Genomic DNA, 18,379 nt, shown 5'->3' on the forward strand with positions numbered 1-18,379 from the left:
CCGGGTGCAGAACCCACCATCGGAAGCACATTGTTCAGCCCAGTGCCTGAGTGAGGATTTGTGCATGTGTATGTGTGAACGAGTATACGATTGAGTATATGTGTGCAAGAGTGTCTACAATGTGTGTGTGTTACTAAATCTCTACATATCTGTGTGTATGTGTGTGTGTGTCTGTTTGATTTGATTTATTACTGTCACGTGTTAACATGCAGTGAAAAGTATTGTTTCTTGCACGCTGTACAGACAAAGCATGCCGTTCATAGAGTACATAGGGGAGAAGAAAAGGAGAGAGTGCAGAATGTAGTGTTACAGTCATAGCTAGGGTGTAGAGAAAGATCAACTTAATGCGAGGTAGGTCCATTCAAAAGTCTGACAGCAGCAGGGAAGAAGCTGTTCTTGAGTCGGTTGGTACGTGACCTCAGACTTTTGTACCTTTTTCCCGACGGAAGACAATGGAACAGAGAAATGTGTGTGTTTACATGTGTGTTTGTCAATATGTGTGCGTGTATCTATACGCGTGTCTCTATATCAGTGCGTTTATGTGTGTGCGTATGTGTGTGTGCAAGTGTGTGCATGCATGTGTACTTGTGTGTGCATATGTGTGTGTGTATGTGTGTGTGTATGCATGCATGTGTATATGCACGTGTGTATGTGTGTGCGTGTGTGTGTGAATGAGTGTTAGTGTGTGTACGAGAACGTTTGTGTGTTTATGTGTGCAAGAATTTCTGTGTGTTTGTATATGTGTGTGTGTCTATTAATATATTGCGTGTGTGTATATATATATGTGTCTATTTATATGTGTGTGTTGTCTACTTATATAAATTATGTGTATGTTTGTGTGTTTATATATATATGTGTCTATTTATATATATTATATGTGTGCATGTTTGTGTGTCTGTGTGTCTATTTATATATTATCTGTGTGTATGCAAGTATGTGTGTCTATTTATATATATTATATGTGTGTGTATATGTGTGTGTGTGTGTGCTTGTCTATTTATATAAATTATATGTGTATGTGTATATGTGATATGTGCTGGTCTGTTATTTAAGACATGAGTGAGATGGAGCAAACTGTCCTACTTATTCAGGTGTTACCCAGTGTGGGACGTCTCTCTCTCTCTCTCTCTCTGGCTGCTTATTAAAGAGAGTCACTGGGGCTGCAGGAGTACAATGCATCGCTCACACCAAGGAACAGAGCCAGAATCTCAATGCCAGCCTTTGGTCCGCTCTCTGGTCCCTGTCACAACTTCCCAGCCACCGGCAGCAAGGTATTTAACTTTGAAAACCTCTTACACGTCGGGTTTAAGAGGAGGTCGAGCCTTGCAGGCAGTCTTTGCGAAAAGTAAGGAATATGTGTTGGAAACAATCCATTGTAAATGTAGTGGCTTTTGGCAGGAGTTAAATTTGCAACTAAAATATCAGAGCTGGAGCAAGCGCAAGGTTAGCAACGGAGAAATGGTCAGTGAGAGTAAGCAAGCACTTTGAATTCATGTTCGGCTAGTGAAAGGATTGTGCATTCAAAAATTGATTGCTTAAATCCCAATAATAGCTAGCGCCGCACGATCATGGCATGGTGACACAGTGCTACCTCACAGTGCCAGGGACCCGGGCTCAATTCCCGGCTTCTCTGTGTGGGGTTTGCACATTCTCCCCGTGTCTGCATGGGTTTCCTCCGGGTGCTCCGGTTTCCTCCCACAGTCCAAAGATTGGTGGATTGGCCATGCTAAATTGCCCCTTAGTTTCAGGGGAACTAGCTAGGGTAAATGCGTGAGGTTATGGGGATAGGGCCTGGGATGGGATTGCAGTCAGTGCAGACTGGGTGGGCCGAATGGTCTCTTTCTGCACTGTAGGGATTCTGTGATTTTACGTAATAAATTAATCACAGGAAATTGTCCAGTCTGAAGTGAGATGTGATTGCCTTGTTGTGCGTTGAAAACATCCAGGGCTGAGCTGCTGATGATTTCATTACAATATCACGTTCATTTCTGACTCTTTGGGGAGTTTGGGGTTAAATTCTCTCCAGTCAAAACTTATTTCTTTCAACAACAACCTGCATTTATATGGTGACTTTTAACATGGTAAAGGGGAGGCGATGCCCGAGTGTCATTATCGCCAGACTGTTAATCCAGAAACTCAGCTAATGTTCTGGGGACCCAATGGAAGATGATGGAATTTGAATTCAATTAAAAAAATCTAGAATTAAGAATCTACTGATGACCACGAAACCATTGTCGATTGTCGGAAAACCCATCTGATTGACTAATGTCCTTTAGGGAAGGAAATCTGCTATATTTACCCTGGTCTGACCTGCAATGTGGCTCCAGAGCCACAGCAATGTGGTTGACTCTCAACTGTCCCCCAAGGGCAACTAGGGATGGGCAATAAATGCTGGCCCAGCCGGTGACACCCGTGTCCCATGAATGAATTAAAAAGACAATCCCACAGGAGGTGAGACTGAAGCAGACAAGGGGGGGGGTATTAGGGCAGGTGACCAAAGATTTGGCCAAAGGGCTGGGTTTCAGGACTGTCTTTCAGAAAGAGAGACAGAGAGAGAGAAAGAGATGAGGGAGGGGTGTGTGGAGAGAATTCCAGAGTCTTGAGCCTGGGTAGCAAAAAGGACATCTGTCAATGATGGAACGGTTACAATCAAGGCTGAAGTGAAGTGTTGCAGAAGTCCAGGAGAGTTCTAGGGCTGGGGAATGCTACAGAGATAGGGATGGAGGGGATGCCATATGTTTTGTATGCTTCAAATCACAATACAGAGTTTTGGAATGTTCTACACCATCAGATAGAATTAACTAGAATGTCCAATATTCAGCCCAACTAGCACAGAAAAGATGGGCAGAATGGCTTCCTCCTGTGCTGTAATATTTCTGTTGCTCTAACTGGTCGCTGCTGCCCAATTTAATAGGTTAAAAGGTTGAAAGTTTATTTATTAGTGTCACAAGTAGACTTACATTAACACCGCAACGAAGTTAGTGTGAAAATCTTCTAGTCGCCACACTCCAGTGCCTGTTCGGGTACACTGAGGGAGAATTTAACATGGCCAATGCACCCTAACCAGCACAGCTTTTGGACTCTGGGAGGAAACTGGAGAACCCAGAGGAAACCCACGCAGACATGGGGGGAACCTGCAAACTCCAGACAGACAATGACCCAAGCCAGGAATTGAACCCAGGTCCCTGGCACTGTGAGGCAGCAGCGCTAACCACTGTGCTACCCAAGTACAAAGGCATAATTAAGAGAATTAAAATCCATTTTAGTGACGCTAATTTTATTCTGTCAGTTAAAAGAACAAACATGTCAAGGCAATCAGCAATCTGAATGTGTTTATTGAATGATACAGAGCAGAAAATTCTATTTGCATAATAATACACAAGTGTTTCTTTTTTCTCTAAAGCTATCCAATTAATTTCCCTGCTCTTTCCCTGCTATCCCGCAAGTGTTTCCCTTTCAAATATTTATCCAAATCCCAAATATTAACACTTACTCACATTAAACAGACTAATTAATTGTCTTTGCACCTTCTTGTAAAACTTCCCAAAGTGCTTCATAGAAACATCACCACAAAAATCTGACAGCCAGCTATGTAAGGAGACATTAGAACAGGTCACCAAATGTTTAGTCAAAGACGTTAGCTTGAAGGAACATCTTAATGGAGGTGAGACACAGGGCAGAGAGAATCCCCGAGTTTAGACCCAGGCAGCTGAAGACACGACTGTCAATGATGGAACTGTCAGCGATCTGTTACTGACGTCGATTAGGACCAAAAGGCTAAAGTATATTTATTAGTAGGCTTACATTCGCACTGCATGGCATGGCCAATCCACCAAACCTGCACATCTTTGGAATGTGGGAGGAAACCAGAGCACCCGGAGGAAACCCACGCAGACACGGGGAGAATGTGCAAACTCCACACAGACAGTGACCCAACCCGGGAATCGAACCAGGTCCCTGACGTTTTATGATTAATGCATTCGACGAGTGCTAAATCCTTTAAAAAGGGAATTCAATTAATATTAGGAAGCGAAACATTGGCTGGACAATGGAGAAGACGTGGAGATGCTGGCATTGGACTGGGGTAAACACAGTAAGAAATCTCACAACACCAGGTTAAAGTCCAACAGGTTTATTTGGTAGCACAAGCCACTAGCCTTCAGAGCGCTGCTCCTTCATCAGGTAAGTGGGAATTCTGTTCACAAACAGGGAGCAGTGCTCCAAAAGCTAGCGGCTTGTGCTACCAATGGAGAAGAAACAGAGGGTTAATTGGATAGCTTTATCGAAAAACTAACATAGACACAATGGGCTGAATGGCCTTCTGTGCTGTATCATTCTACAAACACAGTCAGATTACTGATTGCTTTCATGTGTTTGGTGCCTTTGACAGAAAGGGTGCCGAGGAGATTCCCCAGGGTGATGCCTGGGATGGAGTGTTTCAGCTTCCTTCCAGCAGAGAAAGTTGAGGGGGGACCTAGCTGAGGTGTGTAAGATTATAAAGGTCATAGATAAGGTGGTTAGAAAGGAACGTTTCCTCGTAGCAGAGCGCTCAATAATCAGGGGGCATTAGGTTTAAGGGGAGGGACAGGAGATTTAGACGGGATTTAAGGAAAATCCTTCGCACCCGGAGGGTGGTGGGGATCTGGAACTCGCTGCCTGACAGGGTGGTAGAGGCGGGAACCCTCACAACATTTAAGAAGCATTTGGATGAGCACCATAGTAGGCAAGACTACAGAGCAAGTGTTGGAAAATGGGATCAGAATGGATAGATGTTTGATGGCCGGCACAGACACCATGGGCTGAAAGGCCTCTTTCTGAGGAAGGGATCTCATAGAAACATATAAAATATTAACAGGGTTAGACAGGGTAGATTCAGAAAGAATGTTCCCGATGGTGGGGGAGTCCAGAACTAGGGGTCACAGTTTGAGGATGAGGGGTAAACCTTTTAGAATTGAGGTGAGGAGAAATTTCTTCACCCAGAGGGTGGGGAATGTGTGGAATTCACTCCCACAGAAAGTAGTTGAGGCCAAAACATTGTCTGATTTCGAGAAGAAATTAGATATAGTTCTCGGGGCTAAAGGGATCGAGGGATATGGGGGGAAAGGGAGGGATCAGGATATTGAATTCGATGATCAGCCATGATCAAAATGAATGGTGGAGCAGGCTCGGAGGGCCGAATGGCCTGCTCCTGCTTCTAGTTTTGATGTTTCTATGCTGTAAAACTTCATGACTATATGACTGGGACTCCAATAAGGTTTGCATTCTAAAATGGACTCTGGCTCTTTATCTTTCATTAAATAGAACATTGACCAGTTGAGATAAATGACCTGTTTCTGCGTTCGATATTCAGTCTAATCTTATGTGATGAAACTGGGCATCTGTAGAAGGTCCCAAAACTCTCCGCACTAGGGGGCTTTGAAGCACAGGTCTTCAAATCTCTCCAAAACCTCGCCTCCCTCTCTATTTCTGTAACCTCCTCTCACCCCACCACCCTCCGAGATCTCTGCCCTCAGCTTACATATTTTAACCACTCCACCATTGGAAGCTGTGCTTCAGCTGCTTGGGCCGACACTCTGGAATTCTCTCCCTAAGCATCTCCCATGTTTTTTCTCTCTCTCTCTTCCTCCAGGAGGTAAACTCTTTGAAACTACTCACCTGGCTAAAGTTTTGGTCACCTGTCCTCGTGATTCCTCCCAATTTTAGTGATGATCCTCCTGTCATACACCTTGCGCTGGCTTTACCATATTAAAGGTGCTATATAAATGCAAGTTCTTGATCTTGTTGTCCAATCTTGGGTAGGAATATAGGATGGAGCTCAGTTACTTGCTGCAGTTGAGCACAGCTTTTGGTACAAAGCTATTGGATCTCCATGAGATATGGGAAACATTTCACTGCAACACAGGGGTCATACAGTCCTAGCATCATACAACGCAGACAGTCCCACCCAGATAGTCTTAAGGATAACATTGGATCACAAGCAATTGGCTAGAACTGATATACAAATGAATTAAAGGCACCTCAAGGATGCACAGTAGCACATGGTTAGCACTGCTGCCTCACAGCTCCAGGGACCCAGGTTCGATTCCTGGCTTGGGTCACTGTCTATGTGGAGTTTGCACATTCTCCCCATGTCTGCGTGGATTAGGTGGATTGGCCATGCTAAATTGCCCCTCAGCGTCAGGGAGACTAGCTGGGGTAAATGCATGGGATTGTGGGGATAGGGCCTGGATGGGATTGTGGTCAGTGCAGACTCGATGGGCCAAATGATCTCCTTCTGCACTGTAAGATTCAATGATTCCATGATTTAATCATTAAAAATACCAGGCTCACATTTCTACAATATCTTTCATAACCTCAGGACATCCCTTCCTTCAGCACGGTGGCACAGTGGTCAGTACTGTTGCATCACTGCACCGGGGGCCCCAGTTCGATTCCAATCTTGGGTGACTGACTGTGTGGAGTTTATACTTCTCGTTCCTGCATCGGTTTCCTCCGGGTGCTCCAGTTCCCTCCCCCACTCCAAAGATATACGGGCTAAGTGGATTGGCCATGCTAAATTCCCCTGTGGTGTCCCAAGATGTGTAGGTTAGGGGGATTGGTCATGTTAAATTGCCCCTTGATGTCCCAAGATGTGTAGGTTAGAGGGAATTGGCCATGTTAAATTGACCCTTAACGTTCCAAGATGTGCAAATAAGATGGGTTGGCCATGCTAAATTCCCCCTTGGTGTCCCAAGATGTGTAGATTAGGGGGATTGGTCATGTTAAATTGCCCCTTGATGTCCCAAGATGTGTTGGTTAGGGGGATTGGTCATGTTAAATTGCCCCTTGGTGTCCCAAAGTGTGTAGGTTAGGGGGATTGGTCATGTTAAATTGCCCCTTGGTGTCCCAAAGTGTGTAGGTTAGGGGGATTGGTCATGTTAAATTGCCCCTTGATGTCCCAAGATGTGTTGGTTAGGGGGATTGGTCATGTTAAATTGCCCCTTGTGTTGGTTAGGGGGATTGGTCATGTTAAATTGCCCCTTGGTGTCCCAAGATGTGTAGGTTAGATGGCTTAGCCAATGCAAATGTGTGGGACTACAGGGATAGGGAGGAAGAGAGGGCCCAGGGAAGATACTCTATCAAAGAGCTGATGCAGACTCAATGGGCTGAATGGCCCCCTTCTGCATTGTAGTGATTCTATTCTATGGTTCTATGCTTCTTCTGAAGTGGGGCCACTGTTGAAATGAAGAGAACATGATGGCTAATTTGTGCACAGCAAGCTCCCACAAACAGTACAGAGGTAATGGCCAGATAATCTGAATTAATGTCGAGCAGGGCAGTGGGGACTGAATCACCCGCTCTTAAGGGTGAATGTTATTTGTCAGAATTCATCTGGGCTGAGTGGGTATTTTCACAGATAAAGGGGACACCAATAATACAGCACCACAGGAACCAATCATGAGGGTACTTGGAAAACCACACCGCACAGGATCACATTACATGGAATATACTCCCAGAAAGAGGCCATTCAGCCCGAGAAGACCATGCCAGTGATCCTCCTAGTCGCCACACTCCGGCACCTGTTCAGGTACACTGAGGGAGAATTTAGCACGGCCAATGCACCTGACCAGCACGTCTTTCAGACACACAGGAAACCGGAGTACCCAGAGGAAACCCATGCAGACACGGGGAGAACATGCAGACTCCGCTCAGACAGTGACCCAAGGCCGGGAATCGAACCCGGGTCCCTGGCACTGTGAGGCAGCAGTGTTACTCACTGTGCCGCCGTGCCCACCCTATAATGAAGGTTAATGACAGATTGCCGCTACAGTTCTGTTGGTTTCAATACTGGGGCTAATGTATTTGGGAAGGTCTCTTTTAGAACATCCTAAATTGACCCTGTCTCTTTCTCTTTTCAGTAAGCACTCACCACTGTGCAGGTTCAGGGCAGCAATGACAGCTTTCAAAGGGATCTGGACACAGCGCTTCTGGAGAGCAGTTTCTGGGGAGTTCCTGGCCACACTCATCTTTGTCCTCCTTGGTCTGGGCTCCACCATTGACTGGGACAGTAAAAATGAACAGTTGGACCTTGTCCTCATAGCTCTGTGTTTTGGGCTCAGCATTGCGACCATGGTACAGTGTTTTGGACACATCAGTGGGGGACACATTAACCCCGTGGTAACTGTTGCCATGGTGTGCACAAGGAAGCTAAGCCTGGCCAAGGGATTCTTCTACGTTGTTGGGCAATGTCTTGGTGCCATCGCGGGAGCAGGAATCCTCTACCTCATCACGCCATCAGATGTCAAGGGTGGACTAGGAGTTACCATGGTAATTCAATCTCAGAAAGCTATGAGCTGATTGGTAGAATCATAGAATACCTACAATGCCAAAGGAGGCCATTCGGCCCATTAGGTCTGCACCGACAACAATCCCACCCAGACCCTATCATCATAACCCCAACATTTTTACCCTGCTAATCCCCCTGACAATAAGGGGCAATTTAGTACAGCCAATCAACCTAACCTGGAGGGAGGAAACTGGAGCACCCGGAGGAAACCCATGTAGACACATGGAGAAGGTGCCAACTCTGTACAGACAGTGGCCCAAGGTTGGAGCTCAACCCATGTCCCTGGCGCTGTGAGGCAGCAGTGCTAACCACTGTGCCACCGTGCCAGAGAAAAGTTTAGAATGCAGAGCCACTAGTTGTTATCAGTACAACGTGGACCTAATCTCCCCTAACTTATACATCTTGAGATACTAAGGCGCAATTTAGCATGGCCACTCCATTTAATCTGCACATCTTTGGAGTTTGGAAGGAAACCAGAGCACTCAAAGAAAACATACACAGAACAGTGGGAGAACGTGCAAACTTCACACAGACAGTAACCCGAGGGCAGGATTGAACACGGGTTCCTGGCAATGTGAGGCAGCAGTGTCAACCACCATGCCACAATGAATTATCAAAAGTTGTTAAGGACAATATGATCAGCCGTCACTCAGCGGGTCACACATTGCCCCACCACGGAGACTTAAACACATGTAGGCTGATAATGCAGTGAAATACTGAGGGAGTCAAGTTGCCTGGTTAAAATTTCAAACTATGCTCGGCAGTTAACTGTCAGTCACCATCAACTGATGCATTCTCCATGGCAAAGTCTCTACCAATCAGAGTCCTCTTGCCAACCAAACAATACTCCTCATTCAGCGTAAGGTTGTTGTTTCCCCTGACATTGGTACGCTTGTGAATGTCCTGATGAGTGAAAGACGGAAAGCTTGACAAAGTGTCGAACACTAAGAACAAAGAGACCTTGGCGTGTTTGTTCATAGATCCCTGAAGGTAGAAAGGCATCTAAATAGGGTGGTGAAAAAAGCATGCGGCACATTCACCTTTATCAATCAGGGTACAGATTACAAAAGCAGAGAGGTTGTGTTGGAGTTGTACAGAACTTTGATGAGACCACAGCTGGAGTACTGTGTGTGCAGTTCTGGTCACCACACTATAGGGAGAATGTGAGTGCACTGGAGAGGGTGCAGAGGAGATTAACCAGGATACTGCCTGGGATGAAATATTTAATTAAAAAGACAGGTTGGAAAGGCTTGTGTTGTTTTCTCTGGAGCAGTAGGGTGTGCAAAACTATGAGGGACATGGACAGAGTGGATGAGCAGCAGCTGTTCCCCTTAGCTGAAGGGTAAATTACAAGGGGATACAAGTTAAAAATGAGGGGCGGGAGGTTTAGAGGGGGTGTCTCTTGTTTCCTTCTCTATGAACAGTATGCTTTATCTGTATAGTGTGCAAGAAACAATACTTTTCACTGTATACTAATACATAGAACCATAGAAAAGAACCATAGAAAATTACAGCTCAGAAACAGGCCTTTTGGCCCTTCTTGTCTGTGCCGAACCATTTTTTGCCCAGTCCCACTGACCTGCGCTTGAACCATAACAATAATAAATCAAATCAGATAATTCCAAGACTCGTTGGCCACGGAAGTGGTCGACATGACATGGCTGGACAAGTTAACAACCAAGCTGCTTACCCTCCAGTACGTAAGAGCTCCAGAGATTCCTGGTCAGCCATGTTGGGTTTGGAGAGGTTCTCCTCACTCAAGAGATATCTGTGGTCATTGCAGACCATGTCTGACAGACGGATGTACTTCTACCCATTTTTTTACGGGTATCACTGTCAAAATCAGCATTTATTGCCCATTCCTGATTGTCCTTGAGCCAAGTGACTTTCTTGGCCATTTCAGAGGGCATTTAAGGTCAATCACGTTGCTGTGGGTCTGGAGTCGCATGTAGGCCAGACCGGGTAAGGATGGCAGATTTCCTTCCCAAAAGGACATTAGTGAATCAGATGAGTTTTCATGACAATTGACAATAGTTTCACAGTCACCATTACTGAGACTAACTTCATTCTCCAGATTTATTCACTGAATATAAATTTGATTTGATTTATTGTCACATGTATTGGTAGTCATGATGTAGAGATGCCGGCGTTGGACTGGGGTAAACACGTATACAGTGAATAGTATTGTTTCCTGCATGGTATGCAGACAAAGCATACTGTTCATAGAGCAGTTAGGGGAGCAGGAAAGAAGGTGCAGAATGTAATATTGCAGTGAAAGCTAAGCTGTAGAGAAAGATCAATTTAATTTCAGGTAGGTCCGTTCAAAAGTCTGATGCCTTTGGATGGGAATTTAAACACAACCGTCGTGGGATTTGAACCCACATCTATCTAGCATTAGCCTAGGTCTCTGGATTGCTAGTCCAAATGATATTACCACTATCATGGTGGCACAGTGGTTAGCACTGTTTAAGAAGGGTGCCAGGCAAAAGGCGGGGAATTATAGGCCGGTTAGTTTAACGTCTGTGGTAGGTAAAATGTTAGAATCTGTCATTAAGGAGGAAATTGCAAGGCATCTTGAAGGGAATTGCTTGATAGAGCAGACGCCGCACGGTTTCATTAAAGGGAAGTCGTGTCTGACAAATTTACTGGAGTTCTATGAGGATGTGTCTAGGGCGGTGGATAGAGGAGAGCCGGTGGATGTGGTCTTTCTAGATTTTCAGAAGGCGTTTGACAAAGTACCTCACAAGAGGTTATTGCAGAAGGTCGAGGGACATGGAGTTGGGGGTAGGGTGTTAGCATGGATAGAGGATTGGTTGTCAAATAGGAGGCAGAGAGTGGGGGTCAATGGGTGCTATTCGGATTGGCGGATGGTGACTAGTGGAGTGCCCCAGGGGTCGGTGCTGGGGCCTCAGCTTTTTACCATTTATATAGATGATCTGGAGGAGGGAACCGAGTGTACGGTGTCGAAATTTGCTGATGACACCAAGATTGGGGGAATGGCAAATTGTGCGGAGGGTGTGGAGAGTCTGCAGAAGGATCTAGATAGGCTGGGCAAATGGGCCAGGAAATGGCAAATGGAATTTAATGTTGGCAAGTGCGAGGTGGTCCACTTTGGTAGGAATAATGGTAGGAAGGACTATTACTTACGGGGCGAAAAACTGCAGCAGGCGACGGTGCAGAGGGACCTCGGGGTCCTTGTGCATGAGTCGCAAAAACCCAGCTTGCAGGTGCAGCAGGTGGTCAGGAAGGCGAATGGGATGCTGGCCTTCATAGCGAGGGGGATTGAATAAAAAAGTAGGGAGGTCTTGCTGCAGCTGTATAGGGCATTGGTGAGGCCGCAGCTGGAGTACTGTGTGCAGTTTTGGGCGCCGCACCTGCGCAAAGATATTTTGGCCTTGGAGGGAGTGCAGAGGAGGTTTACTAGGCTGATACCGGAGTTGAGGGGGTTGAGCTATGAGGAGAGGCTGAATAAACTGGGCTTGTACTCGTTAGAGTTTAGAAGAATGAGGGGAGATCTCATTGAGACGTATAAGATGATGAACGGGATGGATAGGATAGAGGTGGAGAGACTCTTCCCACTCAAAAAAGACAGTAGGACTAGGGGGCACAGCCTCAAGATAAAGGGGGGGCGGTTTAGAACGGAGTTGAGGAGGAACTTCTTCACTCAAAGGGTGGTGAATCTCTGGAATTCTCTGCCCGTTGAAGTGGTGGAGGCTGCCTCGCTAAATATTTTTAAGACGCGGGTTGATGGGTTTTTGATAAGAGAGGGGATTAAGGGTTATGGGGAGAGGGCGGGAAAGTGGAACTGAGCCACGACAGATCAGCCATGATCTTATTGAATGGCGGGGCAGGCTCGAAGGGCTAGATGGCCTACTCCTGCTCCTATTTCTTATGTTCTTATGTTCTTATGTTCTCACAGTGCCAGGGGCCAAGGTTTGATTCCCAGCTTGGGTCACCATCTGTGTGGAGTTTGCACGTTCTCCCCATGTCTGCGTGGGTTTCCTCCGGGTGCTCTGGTATCCTCCCACAGTCTAAAAGATGTGTTGGTTGGGGTGCATCGACCCGAACAGGGGCTGGAGCTGGCAACTAGGGGAATTTCAGAGCAACTTAATTGCAGTGTTAATGTAAGCCTTACTTTAACTTTAAACTACCTCACCGTAGAATGGAATTAATACTTTCCTTTATGCCAGGGACCCGGGTTCAGTTCCGGCCTTGGGTCACTGTCTGTGTGGAGTCTGCACGTTCTCCCCGGGCCTGCGTGGGTTTCCGCCGGGTGCTCCCAAAGATGGGCAGATTGGGTTGATTGGCCATGCCAAATTGCCTCTTAACGTCAGGAGGATTAGCAGGGTAAATACATGGGGTAACGGGGATAGGACTTGGGTGGGATTGTTGTCGGTGCAGACTCGATGGGCTGAATGGCCTCCTTCTGCACTATCGGGATTCTATGATGTACACATATAAAGCAGCGAGCTGTGACAGATTCTCCTCAATATTGCAGGTAAATAGGAAACTTTCAGCAGGACATGGTCTGTTGGTTGAATTGTTGATCACATTCCAGCTGGTTCTCACCATCTTTGCCACATGTGACTCTCGACGCGAAGACCTCAAGGGTTCAGCTGCTTTGGCAATTGGTCTCTCTGTGGTCATTGGCCACTTGTTTGCTGTAAGTCTATCGAACTCTCCATGAAAGAGATTGCTGTTGATTCAAAGCTAGCTGCAGTACTTGCTGACTTCTCCTCCTCTGTTTCAGATTAACTACACGGGAGCGAGTATGAACCCCGCTCGATCATTTGGACCTGCAGTTATTACAGGGAGTTGGGAGAATCACTGGGTAACTATTAATCACCTATCATTCGTATCAATTAAAGGTAACTCGCTTTGAAATGATGGTAAATGAGGGGCTGTGTGGTCAATATTGCCCACCTCACAGACTCATAGAATCCCTACAGCGCAGAAGGAGGCCATTTGGCCCATCGAGCCTGCGTCAACCACAATCCCACCCAGACCCTATCCCTGTAACCCCCACATATTTACCCCGCTAATTCCTTGACACTAAGCGACAATTTTTCATGGCCGATCCACCTAATTCACACAGCTTTGGGCAGCCAGAGCACCTGGAGGAAACCCACGCAGACACGAGGAGAACATGCACACTCCACCCAGAAGGTGACCCAAGCCGGGAATCGAACCCGGGTCCTTGGCATTGTGGGGCGGCAGCGCTAACCACTCACAGACTGGATGGGCTGAATCGCCTCCTTCACAACTGCAATGACACAGCACCAAAGGAGGCCACTCTGCCCATCATAGAAACATAGAAAATAAAGTTTATTCAGTAGTCACAAGTAAGGTTTAATTAACACCGCAATGAAGTTACTGTGAACATAAGAACATAAGAAATAGGAGCAGGAGGAGGCCATCTAGCCCCTCGAGCCTGCCCCACCATTCAATAAGATCATGACTGATCTAATCGTGGTTCAGTTCCACTTACCCACCCACTCCCCATAACCCTAAATTTCGTTATTGGTCAAAAATCTATCTATCCATGACTTAAACATATTCAACGAGGTAGCCTCCACTGCTTTGATGGGCAGAGAATTCCAAAGATTCACTACCCTCTGGGAGAAGAAGTTTCTCCTCAATTCTGTTCTAAACTGACTCCCCCTTATTTTGAGACTGTGCTCTCTAGATCTTGTTTCCATTGTAAGTGGAAAGAATCTCTCTGCTTCTACCCTGTATAGCTCCTTCATTATCTTATATGTCTCTATAAGATAATGAAGGAGCCCCCTCAGCCTTCTAAACTCCAACGAGTACAGGCCCAGTCGATTCAATCTCTCCTCAGAAGCTAACCCCCTCACCTCCGGAAATTCTCCTAGTTGCCTCACTCCAGCGCCTGTTTGGGTCAATGAATAGGTAGAGGCATTGGCCATTCAGCCCGCTGAGTTTCCACCACCATTCAATATGATCATGGCTTTGAAAGGGCTAAGTACATCATTCTCCTCATTCCCATAGTCCTGAAAATGTTCCTGCTCCAATTACATGTTGGAAGTTGGACTTCTTCCACCACCCTTTCAGACAGCACCTTCCAGATCACAACAACTCATTGCAGAAAGAAATTTCTTCATCATTCCCATCCCAGTAATTTTGCCAATAGGAGCAGGAATAATGGCCATTCAACACTCTGACATCCCGAGTTAGTTACTAGCAGTTTGCAATGGCCCACAGTAGGCAGTCTGGCTATGACTTTAGGAGCATAGGAAGTAGTAGTTGGAGTAGGCCATTTAGCCCTTCAATCAATGGTTCCACTGGTAGTAGTGCAGACAGGTACAATTTTGTCTTTTAAAAAGCATTTAGATTCTTACACAGGTATGGGGGGATATGGGCCAAATGTGAGCAATTGGGACTTGCTCAGTGGTTAAAAAAAAAGGGTGACATAGAACATTCCAGCACAGTCCAGGCCCTTCAGCCCTCGATGTTGCGCCGACCAGTGGAACCAATCTAATGACCCTGTAACCTAAACTATTCCAATGTTATCCATATGCCTATCCACTGACCATTTGAACACCCTTAAAGTTGGTGAGTCCACAACTGCTGCAGGCAGGGCATTCCACACCCTTACTACCCTCTGGGTAAAGAATCATAGAACCCTACAGTGCAGAAAGAGGCCCTTCGGCCCATCGAGTCCGCACCGACCACAATCCCACCCAGGCCCTACCCCCATATCCCGACACATTATACCCACTAATCCCTCTAACTTAAGCATCCCTGGACACTAAGGGGCAATTTCTTAGCACGGCGAATTAACCTAACCCCGCACATCTTTGGACTGTGGGGGGAAACCGGAGCACCTGGAGGAAACCCACACAGACACGAGGAGAATGTGCAAACTCCACACTGACAGCGACCCGAGCCGGGAATCGAACCCAGGCCCCTGGAGCTGTGAAGCAGCAGTGCTAACCCACTGTGCCACCGTGCTGCCCCACCTCTGACATCTGTCCTATATTATCTGGACAAGTTAGACTATTTCCATGCTGGAAAACCTCTATGACTCTACGACTATGATTCTGTGCTGCGTACTCTTAAACGATTGTGTTTCTTATTGTTCCTTTCTTTCCCCCTGCACCCCCTCCCTGTCAGGTTTACTGGGTGGGTCCAATGATAGGTGGGATCATTGCAGCCGCGCTCTATGAGTATCTCCTCTGCCCGGATACAGAGTTGAAGCACCGCTTCAAAGATATTTTCAAGCACACGCAGCCCCCTGGGGATAAATACACCGAGGCGGAGGACAACAGGAGCCACGCTGTCGAGTACGAGGACCTGGCCATCAAACCTGGCAGTTCCGAGGCCATGGACATCGATAAGAGTGAGGAGAAGGAGAAAGACGCCACAAAGGAACTCCTGTCATCTGTATGACTAGCAAAGGGCACTGGAGACAGAGAAGAGGCTTGTGAAATGTCGAGTGTTAGTGTCATTCCTATAAAGGAAACAGATTTACTGTAAATACACGGTACTGTGTACCCGCCTTGGAACTCCAGTCGCAGTTATTCCATTGTCAGGAGAATAACTTTAGCTTCAGACTATTTCGGGAAGGTTAATTCGGGGTCACGCAATGTGATGAAGCACTGTTTGAGTTTGTAGCCCAGCTGATTTTCCTTCTCGCTTAGATGTTTTTATAGAGAAGCTTTATCCCAGAACAATGCAGAACCCCCCTCAATGGCAAAAGTCCCTAAAAGGATTTCTTTGAGAGAGGGCGTTACCAGCAGTCAAAATCCACCTGATGCTCTGCAGGCAGAACAAGATAAGCTGCGGAAAGCAACACGGTTAGTCAGGTGGCAATAAATGGTTTTGGATTTAGTCGCAGAAAATCCTTTGCAATCTAAAACCCAAGGTGGTTTTGTGTTCACTACGAGTTTAAATCCTCTGCTGGTTCCGAGAATGGAACTCTGCAAGAATCTGTGCCTGTCTGGTGACAGAATGCACACAGACCTGTCCATTCTTAACTCACCTTTGACAGTATGGAGCATTATTTGCAATGAGTGAAATTGCTTTGTTGAATAGTACAGCATACTGTGATGCTAGGACTAATATTGTAAGCCTACTGTATTTAGAGTAAGCCAAAAAGTTCAGGATTCTGATTGTTGTGTTCTGACCTCTGCATTCCGTTCCCATCTCTTTGACCGCAAGTCCCAAACCCACAAACTCCCCCACTTAGAAGGTCATGGGCAGCAGGCGGTATCATAGAATTCCTGCAGTGCAGAAGGAGGCCATCGAGTCTGCAACAACTCTCTGACAGACTATCTTCCCAGGTCCACCACACCACCCTATCCCCCTAGCCTTGCACATTGACCTAACCCGCACATCTTTGGACTGTGGGAGGAAACCGGAGCATCCAGAGGAAACCCACGCAGACACGGGGAGAACGTGCAAACTCCACACAGACAGTGACCCAAGTCGGGAATTGAACCCGCACTGTGAGGCAGCAGTGCCAACCACTGTGCCACCGTGCCACCCAGGAAGAGGTCATTTGGCCCCGTTGAGTCTGCATCACTCTCCAGCAGAGCATTCCACACATACCCTATCCCCATAATCCCACATATTTACCCCGCTAATCACCCTAATTTACACCGCTTAGGACACTAAGGAGCAATTTGGAATGACCACTCCTCCTAACCTGCACACCTTTGGAGTGTGGGAGGAAACCCACGCGGACATGGGGAGAACGTGCAAACTCCGCACAGCCAGTGACCCAAGGCCAAGGTACATGGGAATAGCATCAGCTGAAGGTTCCCTTCCCAGTCACTCACCTTGTGGACTTGGAAATATATCGGCCGTTCCTTCACTGTCGCTGGGTCAAATTGCTGGAACTCCCTCCCTAACAGCGCTGTGGGTGTACTTACACCACATGGACTGCAGCAAAAACAGCTCACCACCACCTTCTCAAGGGTAACGAGGGATTGGGCGATAAATGCTGACCAGCCAGCAACGCCCATGTCCCATTAAAGAACTTTTTAAAACTTCCACCAAGATCTCAGCCTTGCACCAATACCGGATACTAACACATGCCCTGATATCCTGAACCCCATCATTGGCACTGGTGGCATCAGCTGGTTCAATCCCAACCACTGGAAGTTTCTCCCGGGTTCGCTCCAACTCTCTCCTCTCCTCCTGTAGGCAGGAGGCTACATCCTTTTTATTGCCTTCAGCCCTCTCGAGGGGGGGCAGAGGGAGCACACTTGTTGCTGAACTAGGAGGTTGGGTGTTCGAATCTCACTCCCAGCACTGGGGTGAAAAATCAAAAACTGACCCTGCACTGTTATTCTGAGGGAGTGCTGCACTGTCAGAGGGTCAGTGCTGAGGGAGTGCTGCACTGTCAGAGGGTCAGTACTGAGGGAGTGCCGCACTGTCAGAGGGTCAGTGCTGAGGGAGTGCCGCACTGTCAGAGGGTCAGTACTGAGGGAGTGCCGCACTGTCAGAGGGTCAGTACTGAGGGAGTGCCGCACTGTCAGAGGGTCAGTGCTGAGGGAGTGCCGCACTGTCAGAGGGTCAGTACTGAGGGAGTGCCGCACTGTCAGAGGGTCAGTACTGAGGGAGTGCCGCACTGTCAGAGGGTCAGTACTGAGGGAGTGCCGCACTGTCAGAGGGTCAGTACTGAGGGAGTGCCGCACTGTCAGAGGGTCAGTGCTGAGGGAGTGCCGCACTGTCAGAGGGTCAGTGCTGAGGGAGTGCCGCACTGTCAGAGGGTCAGTGCTGAGGGAGTGCCGCACTGTCAGAGGGTCAGTGCTGAGGGAGTGCCGCACTGTCAGAGGGTCAGTACTGAGGGAGTGCCGCACTGTCAGAGGGTCAGTGCTGAGGGAGTGCCGCACTGTCAGAGGGTCAGTGCTGAGGGAGTGCCGCACTGTCAGAGGGTCAGTGCTGAGGGAGTGCTGCACTGTCAGAGGGTCAGTACTGAGGGAGTGCCGCACTGTCAGAGGGTCAGTACTGAGGGAGTGCTGCACTGTCAGAGGGTCAGTACTGAGGGAGTGCCGCACTGTCAGAGGGTCAGTGCTGAGGGAGCGC

General features: G+C 47.4%; 1 protein-coding gene across 1 annotated transcript; it reads left to right on the top strand.

The window, feature by feature from the left end:
• Positions 1-1,097: 1,097 nt before the first annotated feature.
• aqp4 (aquaporin 4) lies at positions 1,098-17,825 on the top strand. The gene is made up of 5 exons (XM_080194738.1): positions 1,098-1,271; positions 7,899-8,307; positions 12,825-12,989; positions 13,077-13,157; positions 15,461-17,825. Exons 1-5 carry the CDS (start codon positions 1,174-1,176, stop codon positions 15,734-15,736), a joined length of 1,029 nt encoding a protein of 342 aa, XP_080050864.1. The 5' UTR covers positions 1,098-1,173; the 3' UTR covers positions 15,737-17,825.
• Positions 17,826-18,379: the final 554 nt, after the last annotated feature.

The sequence above is a fragment of the Carcharhinus amblyrhynchos genome, chromosome 8 (genome assembly GCF_965287045.1).
Source record: "Carcharhinus amblyrhynchos chromosome 8, sCarAmb.v2.hapA, whole genome shotgun sequence".
NCBI classification, from domain to species: domain Eukaryota; kingdom Metazoa; phylum Chordata; class Chondrichthyes; order Carcharhiniformes; family Carcharhinidae; genus Carcharhinus; species Carcharhinus amblyrhynchos.

Bases quoted from the DNA above. Each gene is read 5' to 3' on its own strand.
- aqp4 (XM_080194738.1), top strand. From the start codon at position 1,174: ATGCATCGCTCACACCAAGGAACAGAGCCAGAATCTCAATGCCAGCCT. The intron at 1,272-7,898 runs GTATTTAACTTT...TTCTCTTTTCAG, and splicing joins TCCCAGCCACCGGCAGCAAG to TAAGCACTCACCACTGTGCA. The intron at 13,158-15,460 runs GTAACTATTAAT...CCTCCCTGTCAG, and splicing joins GGAGTTGGGAGAATCACTGG to GTTTACTGGGTGGGTCCAAT.